The sequence below is a fragment of the Eschrichtius robustus genome, chromosome 1 (assembly GCF_028021215.1).
Source record: "Eschrichtius robustus isolate mEscRob2 chromosome 1, mEscRob2.pri, whole genome shotgun sequence".
NCBI classification, from domain to species: Eukaryota; Metazoa; Chordata; class Mammalia; order Artiodactyla; family Eschrichtiidae; genus Eschrichtius; species Eschrichtius robustus.
In genome coordinates this window covers 83,165,266-83,189,066 of record NC_090824.1, presented here as the reverse complement: position 1 = coordinate 83,189,066, position 23,801 = coordinate 83,165,266, and the positions used below count along the sequence as shown (strand labels likewise).

The 23,801-nt window shown below is 34.7% G+C and overlaps 1 protein-coding gene across 1 annotated transcript in view; it reads left to right on the top strand.

Annotated features, from left to right (window-relative positions):
* The window catches only part of DPH6 (diphthamine biosynthesis 6), a 176,090-nt gene that overhangs the window by 136,706 nt on the left and 15,583 nt on the right, over positions 1-23,801 (top strand). The window contains exon 6 of the mRNA XM_068548892.1: positions 6,017-6,078. Coding sequence (XP_068404993.1) covers positions 6,017-6,078 — 62 coding nt within the window. The remainder of the gene's footprint in view (positions 1-6,016; positions 6,079-23,801) is intronic.

Sequence of the window (23,801 nt, the reverse complement as noted above, 5' to 3'; positions counted from 1 at the left end):
ATGCCATAGGTAAACTGAAAATTGTACTGTCTAGCACAGAGAAAATGAAGATTCCTTATATGGGAACCGCCGTTTGACAGCGTAAATCTCATTAAGAACAACTAAAGCCTAAAGAAGTAATAATATATTACAACTAAACTGTTATGTGGTGGAGATAGCAAAATAGGACATTATCAGACAGGTAAAAACTAGGAGAGTTTACCACTCACAGATCTTCAGTGAAAAAATAAAGAATGGACTTCAGTCAGAAATAAATTGAATTCCAGGAGAAATGAATGACAAACAATGGTGAGCACAGACACTGTAAAATGTGTTCATAAGCTTACATTTTCTTGCCCAAAATGATGGAACTAAAATTTAACACAGTGATAACAACTTAAATGGTAAAACTTACTTAGTGTCTAGTTTAAAACATGCTAGTTTGTTGTGGTCAAAAAGTTGCTAAATGGAATTCCCTGGCGGTCCAGTGGTCAGGCCGCTGGGCTTTCACTGCTGAGGGTGTGGGTTCAATCCCTGGTGGGGGTACGAAGATCTCGTAAGCCACGCGGCGTGGCTAAAAAAAAAAAAAAAAAGATGCTAAACATAAATTCTTAGATTAAAAAAATTTTAAAATAAATTCTTAGATTTATATTCTAAGGTTCATAAATTCTTAGATATTTAATACTTTAGACTTAAATACTGTGGTTTTGAATGAATGTTAAAAATTACAAGTGATTACTGGAAGAGTAGAAATTCAGTCTACAGCTTTCTTTTTTTTATTTTTCAGATTGACATGCATTTATTCACTAAATATTTCTTGAAAGCTTATACTTGAAAGTGTTCCAGGCACTGTACAAAGATGAGACCGATGAAAAGGATCACATTTTAAAAAAATTTTTATTGGAGTATAGTTGCTTTATAATGTTGTATTAGTTTCTGCTGTACAGCAAAGTGAATCAACTATACGTATACATATATCCCCTCTTTTTTGGATTTCCTTCTCCTTTAGGTCACCACAGAGCACTGAGTAGAGTTCCCTGTGCTGTACGGTAGTTCTCATTAGTTATCTATTTTATACATAGTATCAATAGTGTATATATATTGGGAGATTGGGATTGACATAAATAGTCTACAGCTTTCTAATCAGCAGAGAAAACAAACAGACAAAATATCCTTTTTGATCCAGTATGAGGCAGAAAGTGGCAAAGGAAAAAAAATATATATAAAGTTTAATGTAACAAAAAGTGCACAATAAGGTGATGGAAACAGGTCCAGACAAAAAATATTGTAAAATATAAAAAATATAAAATATTTAAAATCAATTCTTTGAATTTGTATTTTTAAGATAGGATAAAAAATTTCAAAACCCGGTTATATGTATATCAGAAAAACGTTAACAAAAGAAAGCTGGTGGGTTTCCCTGGTGGCGCAGTGGTTGAGAATCTGCCTGCCAATGCAGGGGACATGGGTTCGAGCCCTGGTCTGGGAAGATCCCACATGCCGCGGAGCATCTGGGCCCGTGAGCCACAACTAGTGAGCCTGCGCGTCTGGAGCCTATGCTCCGCAACAAGAGAGGCCGCGATAGTGAGAGGCCCGCGCACCGCGATGAAGAGTGGCCCCCGCTCGTCGCAACTAGAGACAGCCCTCGCACAGAAACGAAGACCCAACACAGCCAAAAATAAAAATTAATTAATAAAAAAAAAAATAGCTCATATAAAAAAAAAAAGAAAGCTGGTGTTGTAATGTTGATAAATAGAATATATGATAAAAGTCATATGTGGAGATGAAAAGCTCACTACTTCTTGGTAAAGGAATAATCCTCCCAAGAAGTTTTAGAAATTATGAATTTGTGTCCATAACAACACACCTCTCAAATGTATAAAACAAAACTTTCAATTATAAGAAATTATTAAAACCAAAATCATAATGGGAGGTTTTAACCACCTCTTTATTTGAAACTGATGGTTCATGGAAACCAAATACTAGTAAAGTCATAGAAGATATGAACAGCAGAATTAACAAGATCATGATTTTTTATGTTTAGGTATAAAATCTTACTTTGCTTTCAGCAGATCCACTTTCCAAGCACAAATGGGGCATTTATAAAATTTAATCATCCATAAGTCACAAAGGAGCTTCACCAAATTTTGAAGAATTATTATATAAAGACTACAGTCTTGACCATATGCAATTAAATTAGAAGACAACAAAAAGTAGTGAAAGTAAACAAACATGTTTTGACACAAGAGTAATCTTAAATAACAATAAAAATGACAAAATATTGAAAACAGAATGACAATAAATGTGTCACTTTCAAATCTTCTGGGATGCAGCTAAATTGGTACTTAAAATCTTTCTATTTAAAAAGTAAGAAATGTGTAAATATAAATGAGTCAAGCATTCAAATCAAGAAGCTAGAAATAAATAAGCTATTGAATGAACACAAAGAAAGCAGAAATAAGGAAGTGACAAAAGTAAGAGTAAAATTTATGAAATTGAAAAGTGGAGAAAATATTAAAAACAACAAAAAGCTAGCACCTTGATGAGACTCCCCAAGTTGCCAGATGCATGACAAGATCCATCAAAAATAAAAGACCAATCACCAATAAAGTATTCTGCCTTATATGAATTCATAAAATAAATGGCCTTGGTTTAGAAGTGTTTCAGTATTAAGAAAAGAAGATGAGTGGCCTATTAGAAAAATAGTCATTTTCACAGTTAAAAAAAAAGTTACAGATCTGGCCACAAATTTCTGAAGAACATGTTCCACCTCAATCATACAAGAGTAAAGATATGCAAATAAAAATACCAAGGAGATAAGTATCATTTCTTCCTATCAATATAGCAAAAGTTTTAAATTTGATAATATCTAGTATTGGTGAAGATGTTAGAGAACACATCTCAGTAGATATAGACAAAGTATGTATAAAATTTGGTGTCTGTTCATGCTATAAAACAGCAGAATTAGCAAGTATGATCATGAGAACAGCGAAGAAATCTTAGCAAATGAATTATAGATGGAAACATCCTTAATCCAACGTAGAGAAGCAACATAGTCTGGCAGTTGAAAGCCTGGACTGTGTAGCCAGACTGCCTAGGTTTGAATTTTCATTTTTATCTCTTGGTAGAGGGTGATCTTAGAGAGTCACTAAACTTCTCTGTGCCTCTATTTTCTCATATATTAAATAGGGATAATTATAATACCACTCATTGGATTGTTATGAGAATTCAGTTAATATTTGCAGAGCACTTATAACAGTGCCTTGTACATAGTACTATATAATCTATATATATTTTAAATAAATTTCACAAGGAAAAATCATTTCTAACAGACATGTTAATTAGCAAACTTTCTCTTGCTGGTCTAAGATAAAGATAACTGTACCACTAGAAGTTGGAGTTATGGGTTCTGATTAGAGTCCTTTAATTGCCAAATAACCATCTCTGAGTGTAGATTAAAACAGACACTTGTGTATTTCACTGGTTATGCTGAAATATTTTAAAGTAAGTTGTAGGCAACATGACATAGATTTCCATGTGTATGGAAATGTTTGTCAGAGGTGGCGTATACATCAATAGGGAAGGGATTCCATAAACAGTACCTACCCATAAATAAGAGATACAGTTATAACACTACATCTATGATAACTGAAAGTCAATTCTACATGGATTGAATACCTAAATGTGAATAGCAAAGTTTTAAAACTTTGAAATGAAAATATAAGAGAGTAACATTATGACCATGGGCATTGTTTATTACAATACAAAGGAAAACATTTTTAAATAACAATTCTTTTGACTACTATAAAGTTAAAAAGTTTATGTTTATCAAGAGACCCTCCCTCAATTAAAAAAAGTGTAATGACAAGCCACTGATTAGGAAGATATTTACCGTGCCCATAATGATGAAGGATTAGCATTCAGAATATACCAAGAACTATGAATCATCAAAAAACAGCATTAAAAATAGGCAAATGATTTTAATAAGCAATTCACAGAAGTGAAACCCTGAATGAATGGACAATGAAATATGAAAAAGTGCTTACTTTTAGTAGTAATCAGAAGATGAAAATTAAAACAAGTATCCAAAACATTTTTTTATATGTCTATATAACTCAGATTGGCAAAGATGAAAAATCTAACAACATTAATTATTTTCACCTTATGGGAAATAAGAATTCCATTTCCTTGATGACAATACTGCTTTGGAGAGCAATTCGGCAATATATAATGGACTTGAAGATTATATGTATATATAAAATAGCAAATATATTTTTTCTCCTCTATCATATTGCAATAGTAATTTCACATAAAAGCATATTTACTGCAGCATAGAAAGTACTTACTGGTGGCAAAACAGACATTAGAAATAAGTCAGTGCCCAACTGTGCATCTATTGGAAAATGGATAAGTAAATTCTGATATATCCATATAATGGAATACAATACAACAGTAAAAATGGATGGACGAGAGCCATAGTAATTACTATAAGTCAATCTCATTAACAATGTGAATTGAAAAAAACAAGTAAAAAGTTATCATTCGTGTTAAAATTTGATATACATGAACAATAACAAATATTGTTTTGGATATGTACATTTGTGATAAAATTATAAAAGCATAGCTGGGAAATAACATACCAACTTCAAAAGACTGAAGGCTAGGGAAAATAGATTGATTAAGGGTAGATATACTGTGAGATTCTATTATGTTGGTGGTGTTTAAAGGAAAGTTGTGGAGGAAATAGGGCAAGATGTTAATGCTTATTAAATCTGGGTGGTGATTACATACGTGCTTGTCTCAAATATTTTATTTACTTACTCATTTTAAACATTGAATTGCAAAGGTTGCAAGGGTGACAGGAATAAAGGAACTGGACAAAGTCAACAATTAGTTCATCAAGTGTTTACCCAGCCAATTGAAATTTTGATTTTAATGAATGCATCTTGAGAATAAGATTGCTGTGAAAGGAGTCAAATAATCCATTTAGTGCTAGTAGTCTGAGTTGTTTCCTTTGGGATTAATGTAATTTAATATCAGTAGGAGAAGAATCTTTAATCTTTATCTGACTTCCCTTTTATTATTCTGTATGTGATTATAAGAAATACCATGTTACAAAGAAGGCATTTGACTAGAAAAAGAAAATTATTACTCAGTTTGTATAATTAATAAGCTGATTGGTTTAAACCAATAATAAATAAAAGTAGCCTATTTAAATGAACCTAAGCTAATACATGTATTATGGATGTAAATATCTAAAATGAATTCATTCCTTTCATAGCTGACTTGCGGCATGTGATTTTTTTCCTGGCAGGTTAGTTTTGGAATGTGGGAAGAGTTCCTGTTGTCCACAGTAGTCTACCTATACCCCATCACCCACATAAACTCTGCTATTATATCAGTTGAACATCTTCATCAGAGATTATGCAAATGCTATTGGTACTATAATGATTTTTCAGAGTGTTTCCGTTTTTTCTTGGAAAACGCTGTCACACAAGTGGTCATGGAAATGAGCTGTCATTTAATTTGGTAATACAATTGTTTGTGTCCATATGCTACTAAGTGAATTAATTATATAAGGATACAGTTTACCGCTCTTTTATTTTCTACTTTTACTCTCCAAATACGAAGTTTTGAAACAGATAAAATAGAAATGTCAGAAAATTCTCGCTGTCGTCCATGAGTAAAAAAAAATAATAATAATTAAAATACCAAGGATTTAAATTTCATATCTTTGAAATGATACGTCTTTTTTCCATCCTAATTACAATTCCTCAGAAATGAAAAAGGGATTGAAACAATGTGTCTGGTAGTTGATGAAGTGCAATTGACATGAATTGGAATGAAACTTATTTTTCAGGAGCAAGAAAACCGGTTACCCAAGGGGAATAGAAAAGTAAATACTAGTAAGGTACATTTTGCCTTAAAATACACATACACTGGTTTCCTAGGCAAGGAGGAGCCAAGGGAAGGGAAACGTGTCTTTAAACCTCCATTTTAATCGTTATGTAAAAAAAAATGTAACCTTTCTTGGCAGGTTTAGATCCAGATAAGCATCTTGGAAAAACCCTGGACCAAATGGAGCCTTATCTCTTAGAGGTAAGAATTTATACTATTTCTCAAAATATAGGCATCTGAAGCAGGAAAATACACAATGCCGTGATATAATGATTATACAATCAATTTTTAGAAAAACTCAGATACATTGATGATATAGTTTTACGAAAAAATTAAACCTCTAGCGGATATGAAAGTATGTTTAAAATTAATTACAAAAGTTATATCAGCTCGTTGAGCTCACTGAAAGAGTAAGTAAGCTATACCTAAAAGCAAATTGTTCTGTCAAGAGGTTTACTCCTATTAAAATCAACATTGTTAAGTACTATACAGTACCTGATAGTCTCCATCAGCACCTGATCAGGTGCATTTCCATCAGAAATGTGAGTGGAAACTTCCTTCAGAGGTTATCTAATATAACCTCTTCTTTTTTACCAATTGGGAAATTAATTTGCAGAGTAGTAAATAAATTATCCCAAGGCTTCAAATTACAATTGTTTAACCCTTATCATTGTCAAATCCTGAATGTGTTCTAAATATTAAAGAAAGGTTTTGTTATTTTTACTCTTTTCTATTAACTGTATTATATTTTATTAGAATTGGGGTCAAATGTTATGATTAGTATGGCAATGCTAAGTTAGCTAGAATAGTGTAATTATTAGAATGTTTTTTTTATTTTACAATCATGGTAGAAAAAAGAAAATCACCCTACTTCTGTGACAGAAGTGAACTCCTCTATTATCATTTTTCCCTCCCATGTTCTTCATCAGAATTGTCTCTGGACATTGTTAATACCATTGCTGTGATATGAACTGTTAGCAGGTGTGCTCTTCACTAACTGTATAGATGTCACATTTTCTTTCAGACTTATTTGTATTTGATTATTTTATGGCTTATCAATATGTACCAAATGCTTAGAAATCCCTAAAATGCTAATTCCTTTTTTTATTAAGCATTATTAAGCATCTAACATGTGCCAGGGAAATAGTAACGATTAAAATTAAAATGCAATGCTTATATAATTGTGACAAATTATATTTGATTTCTAGACAATTTGGTGTCATTTATTTAAGTCTATCTAATGGACATGATTGCTTTCCATGCCCTTCTGATAGGACTCTTCTCACAGCAGTTCTGTGGCCAGCATATCTATGTTCACATCTGTTCACTACCATCAGACTAAATTTTGTTTCTGCAAAAACAATGTAGATAAATAATGAAATTAAATTTATGAGGGTGAAAGAGAACGTCAGAAATGGGAGACTGGAGCTTTGGCAAAAGAGCTTTTGTAAGCTGCTTCTAAAATTTGAAGTGAGTTCAGGTTTCAAGCATGTAGAGATTCTTTGTAGAAAAGGTTAAGTAAAGTTTCAGGATTGCCATGATGTTGATTGTGAATTAACCTATATGTTATCGTATATGTTTAAACACAGAAATGCAGAAATTATTTTATTCAACTTCAGCAAGTTCCTCACATGACCTGGCTATCTTACATTTCATTAGAAAAATAGTCTACCCATTCTCTATAGTGGTCATTTTATTCCTTCTCCGCTCCTCAAATTTCAAACCCCTGCATATTTTCTCCTCACAATGAGAGGATGACTTGTTTCTTCCTTCACAGAAAAAATAGAAATCATCATCCTAGGAATCCCTCCACCTCTGAGCACCACTCCTTCTAACTGATGCGCACTTACACCTATCCTTCCTTGCTTGCTGTGACGGCGAGAAGTGTCCTTCATCCTGTCTATGGCTAATCCACTCTCTGTGCTCTAGATCCCATTAGCATCTGCCTTCTTAGAGACCTTGCAATCAACCCTCCCCCTCCAGTATCTTCCTCCTCTCTCTCTTTATGGTCTCCTTCACATCACTGTTGAAACATGCCACCATCTCTCCCATCCTAAAGATTCGCTCCCTCTACTCTAGTTATTTCTCTAGCCACTTCTCTTTATTCTTTGCTTCAAAACCAAAAATTTCAAAGTGTTATCTGTATTCATAGTACTTCTTCGCGTCTCAGACGCCTCATATACCTAGCATCTTACTTCTTTTTCCACCTCTAAATGGGTACAGCTCTGATCAAGACCACCCATGATCTCCAGTTTTACCAAACCCAACAGACACTTCTCGGTCCTTATTTGACAGTTATAAACATTTCTTCTTGAAATGCTTGTACCAGCATTCGTGAGGCCACACTTTCCTAGTTTTTCTCCTTTGCTTCTGGACACTCTCAGTCTCTTTTGCTAATTCCTATTCTAGTCCCCATTTTCAGTCTACAGACTTTTCCTGGGTGATCTCAGTCACTCACATGGCTTACATTACTAGCTCTATTCTGATAACTCCCAAATATTTCTAGCCTAGATTTCTCTGCTAAATTCTAGTGCCCAAAGGCACTGCAAATTAAATCTCTACAAACTTGATTGTGGCCTTTATATCCATCACTTCTTGCCGTTCCCTTTGTCATCACCTTAATTCAGATGCCTGTCACTTCAAGCCTAGAGTATTACTGATACCTCCAAATTTGCCTCTACTTTCCATTTTATTCCTCAAAGAATTTATTTTGCTACTGCCTAAAGATCGTTGTTCGAATATATTCTACTGTAATTGTGTCACTCACTTCAAAACTTTAAATGAGTCCCCATTGCCTACAGGCTAAAATCCAAATTCTTTACACTCCTCTCCCTCACCTACTCTATCCAACCCATTAACATGACCTTGTCTATTCTATAGAATATAGAATATATTCTATATCTTGTCTATATCTCCAGAATATATTCCAAATCCAAGCACTTCTCACTGCCTCTGCTGCTACCACCAGACCATAATCATCTCTTATCTGGGATACTCCATCAACCCCCAACTGGTCTGCTTACTTCTGTCATTGCCCTGCTATGATCCATTATTCATACAGATGCCAGAGTGATTTTTTTTTAAGTGTAAATCAGATATAACTATTTTGTTTAAAGTTTCAGTGGTTTTTCATTTCAATTAGAATAACATCCAAACTCCTGTGAGATCACAACCACTGAGACCCTGTATGGTGAGCATTTTATCAATCTTTTCAGTCTCGTTTTCTCCCAGTCTCTAACTCACTCACTGAGCCATAGCCACATATGCCTCTTTTATTACTTAAGCACACTTTATTTACCCTTTTTCTCCTTAAGACTTTCCTCTGCTTGAGGTTTTTTTTTTCCTCAGACCATCACATGGTTAATGCTTTCTCATAATGTGACAGCTCAAATGCTACTTCCTCAGCTCAAAAGCTCTCCCTGACTACCCCAGCTAAGGTAGGTCTCCTCAAATTATTTTGTTTATCTGTTTACATGTATATTTTCTGTTGCCTCTCTCCTTACTCCACTAGAATGTAAGCTCCAATAATATTACCAAGATTTTGGCAGAAACATGAGTTCTTTAGTTCTTTCATCCATTTGTTTGTTCTGTCTGTCCATTCATCGCTCTCATCTTTGAATTATTTAACATATATTGAGGACCTGTTATGTGACAGATGCTGTGGTGAGCACTAAATATACATGACGAATTAAGTAAACAAGATCCTTGTTGTTGAGGAGTTTACAATCTGCTATTGTTGTTTTCAGACCTGAGAGGAAAACTGGGGACCTTGTTAAAAATGCCTATACTCTTTTCCCATTCCAAGAAATTTCAGTTCTGAAGGACCAAGAATTTGACCTTTAAATAAGCACAAGGTAATTTTGACATAATGATCAAATGTATAATCTTCTAGTTCCTCAATACCAACAACATACTTCAGGTCCTATCTTTCTAGATTTCTCTGAAAGAGTATATGCCTTGTTTGTGTGTTGGGAGGGAGAGATATAAAGCAGAATTTTATTTATTTTATGCAAATCAAACATTCATTTATGGAAATGAAAGATTAGCATATGACTCACTTATGAACCTGTCATTCCTTGCTCTAAAGCTTTTGATGACTCCCATTCGCTATAGAACAAAGTCCAAACTGCTTAGTATATACTTTAAGCCCTCTTTTGTCTGGTTTTAACCTACTTCCCTAGGCTGATATTTACCACCCTCTCCTCCCACATCCAGGAATCGTATGCTCTGGTCTCTTGGACTGATTTCTACTCCTGTTCCTTTGGACCTCCTGATACTTCTTACTCCACTGGGACCTTACTCCTTTCCACTTTCTCTGTCCTCTGACCGTTTATCAGTCTCAGATGCTCACCAGTTTTTCCATAAAGTTTTCTCCATTTTACCCGAAGGAATTAATCTCTTGGAGTGTATGCCTTACACTCACTTCTGAATTTCTGAGTACTTTCTTAACTTCCTCTTGGGGCTTCCGATTATATTCCACCCCTTATATATTGTGGTTCCATCCACAGCCTTCCTCCCGTGGTGATATTAAATACCTACGTGACTTCAACTACCAGTTTTATTCTTATGACAGTTAAGCCTATTTCTCCATCATCTTTCTATGCCTAAGACATGTGTTTTGTTTTGTTTTGTTTTGTTTTTGCCATGCCATGCGGCATGGGGATCTTGTTCTCTGACCAGGGATCAAACCCGTGCCCCCTGCAGTGGGAGTGCGGAGTCTTAACCTCTGGACCACCAGGGAATAGATATATGTGTATGCATAACTGAATCACTATGGTGTACACCTGAAACTAATGCAACATTGTTAATCAACTATACTCCAATACAAAATAAAACGTTAAAAAAAAAAGACATATATTCAGCTGCCAACTGGGCACCTTTCTCTCTTAGGTGTCTTCAAGCACCTCAGCCTCAACTGTGAAGAACCGAACATTTCTTCCCTGACATCTATGCCATATTTATGTTTCCTGACAGTGAAAGGCCCCATTGTTTCCTCAGGTATCCAAGCCAAAAAAAAAAAATTAAAAATGAATTGTGATAAATCATTTCACATACTCCATTATTCATAAATAAGGCCCCAAGTCCTTTTCATTCTACCTTCCTAATATCGTATTATCTGTTCCTTTTTGTCCTCATGTCACCACTTTAGAGTCTTCCCTATCTTCTGGTTTTTTTTAATTAATTTTCATTGGAGTATAGTTGCTTTACAATGTTGTGTTAGTGTCTACTGTATAGCAAAGTGCTTCCCTATCTTCTTTTTCAAGTCTGTCTCCTCCCTGTCTTGCCCCTTGTCCCTCCATTGTCCATATATTGCCATCATGATATATATGAAATTCAAATCTGATCATATCACACTTTCATTTCAAAAAGCAAACTTTTGAGTTGCTCCCCATTGTCTCAAAATAAAATTTAAACTTCTAACGCAGCACAATCTGTCCATGGGGAAGAGTGAAACTTGTAAGGTATACAATCTCCTGCATCTACCCTATCCTTCATCAACTTTGAATAGTTGATGATTTCCCTAAAGTGAGCATCCCCTCATACCTCCATGTTCTACTCGCCTTCTCTGCATGCTTTCTCTCTCCTTCACTCTACTAAATCCAATTTGTCCTTGAAGTCTAAATTCAGAGTTCAATACTGTGAGGGTTGTCTTGCTTAAATAAGCCTTTTTTGAGCCTGCCATTTTCCTCTTTGCCTCCTGGTATGTAGCACTTCTCATGCTATATAATATTTTTCTCTTAATGTTTATTATAAAGTTAAGGCATGTAATATGTAAAAACAAAAATTCAAATACTATAAAATATAGTGAAAAATATTCCACTGACTCCAAGCTCCAGTTTTTCTGTCCTTTCCCAGAGCAGCAACTCTTTTCTGCTCTAGGGTATCTTGTCAAAAACATTTTTGCATATGTAAAAAATATATGCATGTGTTTATCCACTTTAGCCTAAATTGGAGTATACTATGCACATTAGTCTCCATCTTCCATTTTAACACATGAAAATTCAGGTCATTTGTTTCTACATCATTGTGTTCTATTACATACACATAAAACCTGTTCTTTATTGATAGATTTTATTCTTTATTGATTCCTTTCATGTCTTGCTATTACAAATAATGCTAGAATGAACATTACATATAATTTTGGGCATGTATGAGTTTATCTATAGGATAAAATTCTAGAATGGACATGCTGGGTCAAAAGTATATATGTTTTTAATTTTAATAGATACTTAAGAAATCCGTTTCCAGTTATGGTGGAATAACTTGCATGAGATCAACTCTCCCAATTCAAACAACTATAAAAGTGGTATGAAATTTAAACAAATTAATGTTGGAAGGCATTAGAGAGTTACAAAACTGAAATAATTTGAGGGGCCAGAATTCTAGAGAGGATGGAAGCCCTGAACATTGCCTCTTCTTCTAATTCAAAAATGCTACAGAAGTGCCAAGAAGCTGAGGAGAAAACTCCGGCTGAGAAGCCGACTTGGACTTTCAGCAGCTTCATAGGGCTAGGGAGACAAAAATTAGAATTCAGGGCAAACCAAAGTGGAATGGACCTGCTTAACCCTCCAAGTTTTCAGCTGTATTCCTACATGGACTCTAACTTAGGAATAAAGGCAAACCAGAAATAGTGCAGCCCTTGCAAATGCTTATATCCAACTTTGAATCGTATCAATCCTAGAGTGAATTAAAGTGATCTGATCCTACTCTTACTGCCTATTTCCCTCTGGAGAAAAATAACGTGATTCAGAGCCTTAGATTTAAAATATCTCACATACAGTTTTCAGCAGGCAATCAAAAATTACCAAGCATATCAGGAGACCTGAGAAGATAACTGAAACTAAGAAAAAAACACAAAATAGAAACAGTCCCAGAGGATATCTATTTAACCAAATTGTCAGATGTAGACTTTAAAATGACTGTGGCATTGGGTGAGAAGATGAACTATTTTAGGGGATATTTGAAAGCTATATAAAATAATCAAATAGAATTCTGGAACTTAAAAATACAATACCTAAAACTAAGAACACAATACATGAGTTTACCCGTAGATTAGATACAGTTGTATAGACAATTAAAGAACTGGAAGATAGGGCAATGTAAAATATCCAACCTGAAGCACAGAGAGAATAGAATGGAAATAGAGACAAGAATATGAGATGTAAGGAAGAGAAGTTTATCATACATGTAATTGGAGTTGCAGGAGTGGAAGAGACAAAGGAAAGAACAGAAGCAGCGTTTGAAGAGATTTTAGGGCTTTGCTGTGATTATTTTTGCTGATTTTGACAAGTAGCTTCTCAGGATGGTTTAAAATTGCTCTGAAAGGGAGGGGTGAATATAAATGGATAGTTGTACATTTTGAACAGGAATTCTTTTCCCTGATAGTTATAGAAAGTTATGCAAAGCAATCTGAGTGTCTTTTTCTCTGGCTTCTGCGTAGTCTAATCTGTGTATGTGGATTTTCTGTAAAGTGAGTACTTAATATTTATACAGTTAGAAATTTGTTTCTCAGCTCATTCACAACAGTTATCTGACACAATCCACATTTTAATTCAGACTGCCCAGGTTTTTTGCTCTCTTTTTGTTTCCTTTCAGTTTTGCATACGCTCATAAAGGAGACTCAATCAATTGCCTGATGTACACATAGTACAGTGATTCTAATATAAAAGTGAATGAGTCATTTGTCAAGCTCTAGCTTCTTTCTGAATTTAGAAAGTATGTTTTTTTTTAACTTATTATCTAGGACTCTCATCTTCTGCATCATTGTCTAAGACAAATCAGATTTAAAGGAATGCCTGTATCTCCTTATCTTTATGAATAATGTGATTAACCTCATTAAGTGATTTTAAAGATCAACCACATATTCATTTTTCAACTTGTTGGCACAACTCTCATGAATAGTCAAGGAGTCCAAAAGAAGGGGAGAAAACAGACAACCTTTGAACTTGCAGGGGTGGGAGAGAAAGAGGTTAGGTAGAGGAACCCAGTGTGTTCACCTGCCTCAGATCCCCTGAGCCACTTTTTATGTACTGTGTAATGTGGGTTGACATGACTTATTAACCGTAATGTCACTTTTGCTAATATATTAATCTTTGGATATATTGCTATATTCAAGGGTTCATATTTTTTAAGTTAGGGAATTTTTGCATATTATAATGTTTTCCCATGCAGGAATAATTAATATTTAATTGTGAGAATTACAGAGAAGTTGGTGACAGGAGTTGTGGAGAGAAGATGATACCTTTGGGCAAGAGTCCTTTCATAGTTCATTCAGATCCCATAGGGTAAGAGGCAGTGTGGGATAGCAATCAGCAAGTTACCTCTGTACCTAGGAGCCCAGGTGTGAATCCTACCCCTGACTCTACTGCTTACCTGAAACGTTGATCTAGTTAGTTTCTCATATATAAAATGGAAGTAATAACAATGAAATGATATATAAAGTGCTTAGCTCAGCATCTGGCAATGTTAAATGTTAGCAACGTTTACTATTATGAGTAAAATTTATAATGTTAAATGTTAGCAATGTTAGCAGTGTTTACTATTACGAGTAAAATTTGCCATTACTAAAGAATGTTAGCAATGTTTACTATTAAATGTTAGCAGTGTTTACTATTATGAGTAAAATTTGCCATTACTAAAGAATAATTTGGAAACTTTTCTACCTTACAAAATACACAGAGAACTGGGTAGACACTATAATTGGGGTCATATTTAAAACTCTCAAGGGATTTTTAACTGGCATATATCAACATGTGAGGCAGCAATTCTAACAGAAAAATGGCAAAAGCTATGGAGAACCACTATACAGAAGAGAGTGTCTTAAAACCTAATACAGACGGAAGAGATGCTCAAACTGATTTAGTATCAGAGAAATACAAATTAAAGCAACGGTGGGATGTTACTTTTACCAGTTTGGCAAAAATGCGAAAGCTGGATAATGCCAGTTGTTGACAGGTGGGGATTTATAGAACCCCTCTAAGAATGTGGACAGGTACTACCATTCTAGAGGGCAATATTGTAATACCTAGATTAAATGTCCCTATGCTCCTTGATGAAGCAATTCTCCTATCAGTCCCTAAGGGGACATGAGTGAGACTAGTCCTTCGCCGGGTTAGTTTTGATGGTGTTGGGTTGGGGTTGTTGGAGGCAACATGGATGTCCATTCCCGGGAGAGCTTTTAGTTAAAACATGGTAGGCACACCTTACAAACTACAGATTTACAGTTAAACAAATATATTCAGTGTGCGAATGGCAGCAAAGTGCTGAATGAAAAAAAGCAACATTGAGATAAATTAAAAATATAGTATACATTTAAATACATTTAAATAATACATTTGCAAGGACATAGACAAGAGATACACATGGAATACTTTTAAATATTTGCCTGTGATAAGGAAAAAAATGGGGGTAAAGAATAGAGATTAAAAAAAAGATTAAAAAAAAGAATAGAGATAAACAGGAATTTTTATTTTTTATTTCTTATTGAAGTATAGTTGATGTACAGTATTATGTAAGTTACAGGTGTGCAGTATAGTTATTCACAATTTTTAAAGGTTACACTCCACTTATAGTTATTATGAAATATTGGCTATATTTCCTATGCTGTACAATATATCCCCATAGCTTAGTTTATACGTAATAGTTTGTAGCTCTTAATTCCCCCCCCGCATGTTGCCCCTCCCCCTGTCCCTTTTCCCACTGGTAAATAAATGGGAATTTAAAAAAAATATATATATATATAAGAATACCTGACAATTGCTGAAAATTTGAGATATGATAAAGTATAGGGTAGCAAATAAAAAGCATAGTTCTTCTGCCCCATGATGCACACTGCTAACATGTTGGTGTATTCCATGTTGTTTTATTGTACACACAGTGTTCATTGTACACACAAGCTCATGTCATTAAATACTTGTACATATTGTATTTACATAATTTGGTTCAACTATACATACAGTTTGTTTCCTTTTTTTCTCCTAATATTATGCTGTGTTTATTTTCCCACATAACTAAATCTCTTTGAAAATACATTAATTAATGGCTGTGTAGATTCCATCATATTTATATTCTGCATATGAATATAGCATAGTGAATTTAACAAGTTATCTCTTGTTGGGAATATTTCTTTCTAAATTATTATAAATAATGTTATTTATTTTTAAATTATTATAAATAATTTTGTGATTATTATCTTTCCTAATAAATCTTCATGTACATTTCTGATTATTACTTTCTTTAGATAAATCCCTAAGAATGTAATTTCTGGATCAAAAAATACAACAACTTCAAGGCTTATATATTTATTACTCTAAATTAACTATGGAATCATTTTAGTCATTGATTCTTAAATTTCTACAGGTTCCTAAAATTATCATCTGAACAATGGAGTCAAAAATCATTTTATCTTTTGTGCTTTTTTCCCCCAGGATTATTTTCTCACTGTTCAAAAAAAGGAGATGAATTTTAATATGAAAATTACATCAAATTTTAAAAGTTTTGGACTGTTATTTAAATGTTTGTTAAGAGTATTCCTATTCTGTGTTATTTTACAATTTTTGTCAAAGTTAATACTCTCAAGTGGTCCTTCAAACTTTGCTATGGGAAGCAACCCTCTGAGTCTTTCCTGCCTCTCACTCATTTCACCATCTTACTTTCATCTCTTATAGTTGATTTTTACCTCCATGTCTATGTATTACTTCATGATTTCCCCCAATTCTAGAACTATTTGTTGACTTCTCACTCTAGATTATACAGATTTAGCTATCTTTACTCCCTCTGCCTCCATCACATATGTGTACTCTTTCCCTCATTCCATCTTCCCATACAGTTATACTGCAATTCCAGTTGGATGAATAGTCAAGTGTTTAAATTATGATAACTATGAAAATTCAAAACACAGCTGAGTTAGATAATAAACTCTGGTAATAAACCTTTCCTGTACAACTTTTTATTTTTTCATTTGAATTAATAATTGTCTTGTTTTATTCACTTATTTAGTATTCCATGTACCAATCACTAATTCAGTGCTGTACTCACTGCCAGTTTTCTAGTGTCTTAGCCAGATGTTCAGACATGTTAAGTAGTTTTTCAGTTTCCTCCTCCTGAAGTCTTTTCCAGGGCCCTCTGACCTGTATGTAATCTGGGCCAGTTTCCTTCTATGTTACAAGGCTGTCATCCTATCATCTCCTCATAATCCTGGAGACCCCTCTACCTTTCTTCTTTGTTGAAGCCCTCATTTCCTGGATCCAGCCTCTTCCTTTTTCTTTGTTTTATTCTCATTTTTGTGAAGCACATTCTCTATAAGATTTTAATAAATGGTCCACAGGAGGTAAGTGTTTTGAGACACTGTGCATATCTATAAATGTCTTCATTCTTTCCTTGCATTTGATTGGTTCTTCAGCAGGTCATAAATTCTATTTTTGGAATATTTTCCCTTCTGGATCTTGATAGTATTGCTTCATTCCCTTGCAGCTTGGTATATGCTGTTGAGAAGCCTAAAGTCATTCTAATTCCTGACTATTTGTATGCAACCTTATTTATTTCTCTCTCCATCTCTCTGTAAGAGTATGTAAGATATTTCTATTGCCCCAAGAATTGTAAAGTCTTATGTGCTGTGTCTTGGGTGTGCATATTTTTATGCATTGTGCTGAGACAGGTAGAATTTTCAGCTTGAAAATTTCACTTCTGGGAAATTTCCTTGAATTACTTCACTGGTGTTTACCTCCCCTTTGTTTTTGCTTCTTTGAATTCCTATTATTTAGATGTTTCTTTAATTTCTAACTTTTCTCTTTTAATTTTTACCTACATCATTTTCCCCTTTCTGGGAGACTTTCTAAATTTTACCTTCAGAATTTTTAATTGAGTTTTTTCATATCTTATTTTTAATTTCTAAAAGCTTATTTTTGTTCTCTGAATGTTCTTTTTTTAATCTATAATATTTTATCCTTATTATAATTTTTCTTCTCTCTTGCATAGTCCTTTTTCTCCATTGTTTACTTTGGTCTCTAACTTTCATTTTAGAGATGTTTCTGCTAATCTTTGGTGTTCTACTCACATTTAAGAGTAGGGACCTAAAATTTTTGTGGTAAGCACTAAGTGTGTGGATGGAGCTTTGTGACCTTGAGTTTCACTATAGGGAAGTATATCTAGGTCATTTAATCTGAGCTAGTTAGATTTCAAAGAAAAGGATTCTCCAGCCTGCTCTTGAAGTGAACGCATGCTGCAGGTTTTTTTGTTTGTTTGTTTTGTTTTCTGGGAGTTGAACAAGGAAAATGGCTAGAGGTCTCAGAATCTTGTGTGCATACATTAACTGAATCCCTCTGTTTTTATTATAGTACCTCTGCCCTCAGCTGTGTCTCTTTTCTCCCAGGCTAGTTCCTCTGTCTCACCCTCTGCAGAGAATAAACCTTCAATGTTCTGCCAGGGTGGAGGAGAGACAGTTGCCAGCCTAGAGCAAAAGGATCTGGGGATCTGACTGCTTGTTAAACACACTGCCAATCAACCCTTCTTATTCTGGTGTCCTTTTCACATTTTCCCTTTACTTCCAGAGGTACCCAGTGCCACCAACTCATTACCTTATTATTTTAGAGGAAGGAGTTATTTTACTGGGTGAATTAGTTTGGTCCTCTGCATTCTCCACTGTCAGTCGGCCTAGGATCCAGTGTTCTTGGTTCTATTAAATTTATTGATCCTGTCACTTGCTCTCTGCTTTTCTGCATCTTTTTGAGTGTATGCCATTTTATGAAATACCTCCCATGAAGGTTTTAGAAGGGGGTGGGAGTAGATGCATGGATTCAATCCACTGTCTTTACCAGCAGCCGTTACTCTTTAATCAAGAGATTTCTTAAGATCATCCAAGTAAAAGTTGTCTGCTAAATGGAAGAATGAAACCATATTATATAAAAATTGTGAATATATAGAATTGGTTGCTTTTTCCAGAACTATTCACATAGAATTGGGAACTTGGACTTCTAGCCTTGAGTCAAAGGTAAGTAGATATGTACTGACTAAGGAGTATACCACTCAGCTAGGTGCTATAAGAGCTAAAGCCAGATATGTGCAATGCTGATTTCAAGCTTAAAGCTCTGTTTCAAGTTCTGTTTTATATGAGTTAGCTTGTCTTCCTTATGGGTTTGACAAAAGAGCAATTTACAATCCCAGCTACCTATCACTTAAAAAGCAAAAGATAAAGAGAATTTCACTAAAGTTGATTTGATAATGTGGGTGAGAAAGACAGAATTTTAAGCCTTGTTCCCTGCACTGCTAACTTTATGGAAAAGAACACCTTTAACTGACCTTGAAAGTCAAGAGGAGGTAGAACTTCCTTGAGAGGAGATTTTGAATTTTGAACATAACTGAGTTGGAAGGATATGTGGAATGTTATGGTTGAGTCCAGTGACTATTATAAATTACAAGGTATGTTAAAATGTACTCTAAAAAAAGTAAAAAATATGTACCATAGAATTTCAAAGAAAATTATATGTTGTTGAGAGAATTCTGAGTAAATTCAGAGACAAATTGACCGCCATACTGGACTTTAAGAATGGATAGGATTTTTGACTGGCTGAACTGTTTGGAGTATATTTTGAGTACTGGGAGAGGAAGCTGAAAAAAGCAGTCAAAGCCATATCGTGAGAGATTTTGAATACTGAAGTGCGGATTTAATTATCTAAACAATGAGGACTAACTGCAGGAGTTAGAGGAAGGGACTAAAATTCTGAAAGGTGTAGTTTAAGGAATTTGACCTGGCAGTAGTGCCCATTAATAGCTGTAGTTAAAGAGAAGAGGTGAAGGTCCTCCATAGTTAGTGGCTGTTCTAATATATGACCTTGAACCTGTCCCTCACATTCCTCTGATTGTGTTTTATAGAAGAACTCTTAACTGCCAGTGTCATGTGGTACTAATAGAATTGAGTGATAAGTATTTGTAAGGACTTCTTATATGCTCAGTTCTATGCTGGCTTCTATAAGGGGTACAAAGTAAGTCAAAGAGTTATTTTTCATGGAACTTAGAGTTTTGTAAATGAGGGGAGGACCCTAATAACTTGGATCAGATAAAGCCAAATTGGTATTTACTGTCAATGTAATTGGGACCTAAGAGTTGGAAGATGACCACATGACCTAGAGTAGCTGAAGGCGATGTCATGGAAGCCTCAGCACTTAAACTGGTCTGAAGGATGGATGAAATTTACATGGGTGGTAACAACAAAGTGAATCAATATGAAGAAGATTCCTTGGCAAGAAGACATGCAGGGACAATGAGGAACTTGGTTTAAATGAAACTAAGAGTTGGTATTGGTAGATTAATAAGAAAAAGGTGAGGTGGGAATTTAGGACCCAATCATAAAGGGCCTTGAGAGATGGACCAAGCGATTTGGGATAAGAAATAGCAAGATATAGAAGGCTCATCAACAGGGATTTATATTACTAAAATATATCTCAGGAAATTTAGTCTGGCAGTAGCATTCATGGATTGGGAGTAGAAGAAATTGGAAATGAAAGAGTCTAAGGTGCTCTTATAGGAAACAGGTGTGAGGGCTTAGAGCATGAAACCGCTGACAGTAGGGATGGAGAGAGAGAACAAAACTAAAAGAAAGATTTTGTTGGAAGAATGAAAAAGAAATTAGCACCAAATGGCCAGAAGCTGGAAAAGGAAGAATCAAAGATTAATACACACGTAATGATTGGGGAAATTAGAAGCACACATTCTTGCAGAGGAGAACAGGGTTGAGAAAGAACATGATAAGCTTGGTCTTAAACATACTGAGTTTTAAATTATAACATGTAAACCAAAGGCATATGTTTTTAAACTATGAGGTTGGCACACAATTGAGATGTTCAGGCTAAAGACTAAGGTTTGTTATTTATCAGAGTCAGGACACAACTTTAAATTCTGGGTTTGTTTAGTTCTAAGCTACATAACCTTTGCAAATCAACCTAGTTTTCACCTCTGGAAAAGGAAGAAAATAAAATTAGTAGCCATTTCATTGAGTATATATTATGTGCTGTGTAGTATATTAGACACTTTTTTCACATGGTTTTATTACTGAAAACAGCACTCCTATGAGGTAGATGCTGTTGTCATCTCCATTGTACAGATCAGTAATCTGAGGCTCTGAGAGTTTGCATGACCTAAGATCACGTTAGCTACAAAGTGACAGAGCTAGGATTTGAACCAAGGGCAGTGTGTCTCCAAAGCTACTGCTTTTAATCAATTATGCAATGCTGCTTTCACCGTGCCTCACTACAATACGTGCTTTACCTACTTTTATAGTTAAGCTGTGTATTTACTAAGTGCCATACTCTGTGGTAAGTGCTTTTTATGCATTATTTTATTTAACCATCTAACAAGCCTATGATGTTGCTACTACTAATGTTTACATTTTACAGATGAGGAATCACTTAGCGGGTGGGTTACTTTTCCAAGGTCACAGAGCTGGGAAGTTGCAGAACTGGAATTTATGCTTTAAGTCTATCTGATTTCAGAGCCTATGCTCTTTTTTATTCTTAAAAGGCATTTTGAAGATTAAATAAGATAATTTCATCATTTTCTTAACTTTAAGGCATAAAGCAAATTGTCTTTAATTAGTAGTGACAGTGTTTGTGTTTGCAGCAGCAGAATAACATAAAGGTGATGGTTGAACCCGTGGACTGCATAAGCTATCCGAGGGAATAAATTGATAAAGAAGACTATAGAGAGAATCATGAGGGCTACTTATAATTTAGGAGCAGCAGGAGGGAAAGGCGTTGGAGAAGCCTAGCAATAACTTAGAAAATACAGTAACATGGAAGCCTAAGGAAAATAATCACAAAGATTTGAGACATCAGTTGTATCACATGCTACATAAAATTTGAAAAAGATAAGGTCGTTAGACAGTGTCCCAGCACATTGCTACTTATACTAAAATCCAGTAAACAGGACCACCATCCATCCAGTTTCCCAATGCAGAAAGCTGGGAATTTTTCTTACTTTTTTTAAACTTTCTTCACTTCTCCAGTCACTTATTTCAGCCTAGAAAATCTCTCTCAAAATATCTGCCCTCTCCTCTCCATCCTCACTGCTACTTCTCCAGTTCAGGAAAGCTTTACCTCCTGCCGAGATCCCTCCAGCAACTTCTCAGTTCTTTCTGCTCCTTGACTTTCTGCCCTCCAGCCCATTCTCCACTGTGCAGCCAGAATGATGTTTCTAAAAGACAAATGAGATCAGGTCAGTTTTCTGTTTAAAACATCCCCATGGGTTCTCAATGACCTGAGGATAATAACTTAGTATGGCATATGAAGCCCCATAACATCTGTCCTCTTTCTAGTTTTTCAGCCTCACCTCTCCACTATTACTCATCTAGTTATGTTTCAGCTATGCCAAACTTACTTCAATTTCTAGTACCCATCGTGTGCTCTGGGACTTAACACATGCTGTTCCTTCTGGAACAGTTTTCTTCTCTCCTGCCTTCTTTCTCTCTCTCCCCTCTCCCTCTCCCTCTTTCTCTTTCCCTCCCTCTCTCCAGACTTTCCTGGTTAACTCATCCTTCAGATTCTTTGAAAAGCCTTCTGAGTTCCTTCCAGTTAGGTCCCCTGCTTTATATTCCCACTGCATCTCATGCATCCACCAAAGCAATCCCTACCTTTTATTGTAATTGCTTGTTTAACTTTATGTCTGTACCTCCAGACAGTAAGCTGTTTTATGCAGAATTTATGTCTGCTCCTATTGTTATCCCCAGCACTTAAAACAATGCCAGACCTACTGTAGACATTCAATAAATACTTCTTTAATAAATGCTATGAATGAATATATGCAGCATGAAATTATTTTGTATGTTAAACACATCATTTATAAAATGAAATTGTGGTGAGTTTTTTAAACCTCATGGTTTTCTTTAGGTGGTAGGAGGGATGAGGGAAGTGCAGTTTCACTTGGCCCTTTCTTTTTTTTTTGTCAGTTTTAAGATTAGTAACAGCAAATGAGGTAGGTTTAAAAGAAGAAATATCTTGATTTAATAAGAAATTCTCACAATTATGGTTATTACAGTCTTTCAAAGGGATAAAAAAATTAAACAGGGAAATCATGATGCCCATAACCTTTTCAGTTCAATAATTAGTAGAGTTCAAATGGAGTTACTATGAATATGAATATTTATCTGTATGAATAAATGTGCCAGAAAAAATAGAATCATATAAGTAATTTCCTTTTCATTTACTAGGAATTCACTTTTTAAATGCTCAGACTCCAAGGCATTCTTATAAGCCATGAAATGACCCAAGTCAGCCACATCTGTTCAAAATGTGTTTTAGAAAGCTTATCTTAACAATAGTTAGTTGGAAAATTAATGTTCACCTTCCATAAAAATTTTATCCAAAGGAGAACACAGCACAATTTAGATATATGTGAAGCAAGGAATATACTTTTATACAATGGAAATTATAATGTGAAATAAGTAAAAAATGATCTTATTATTTTATCAAAAATAATTTAACTGGTTAGAAAACAGCAACATATTTCTTTTCAGCTGGTCAAGATCCTTTTGAAATTTTATTTTATTTTATTGATTGTGTTAGCTTTATACCTTTGTATTTATACAAAGGATGGGACCAGTTTGACTGATGTCAGACAAAATAACAGGTGTATTAATCGTATCCAATGGCCATCTGATCTGAATCTTTTTCTATATAACATTCCCCAAATGGTTAAAGACAGGGGGAAAGATAGTGACATCCCTGATTCAGTGGGTAATGAGATAAGAAAAACATTGACAACCATGTGTAAATTTTATTCAGTTTTAGAGTTCCAAAAATAGAAAATTTTTATCCTATTTCTAACGATATAGAAAAAGCAATTAGTAACTTTCTCCTGATGCCGAAAGCTCAGCTTCTCTGTACACTGGTGCCGAATCAAATCTCGGAGACAGAGATTTGGGTGAAGTAGAAAAG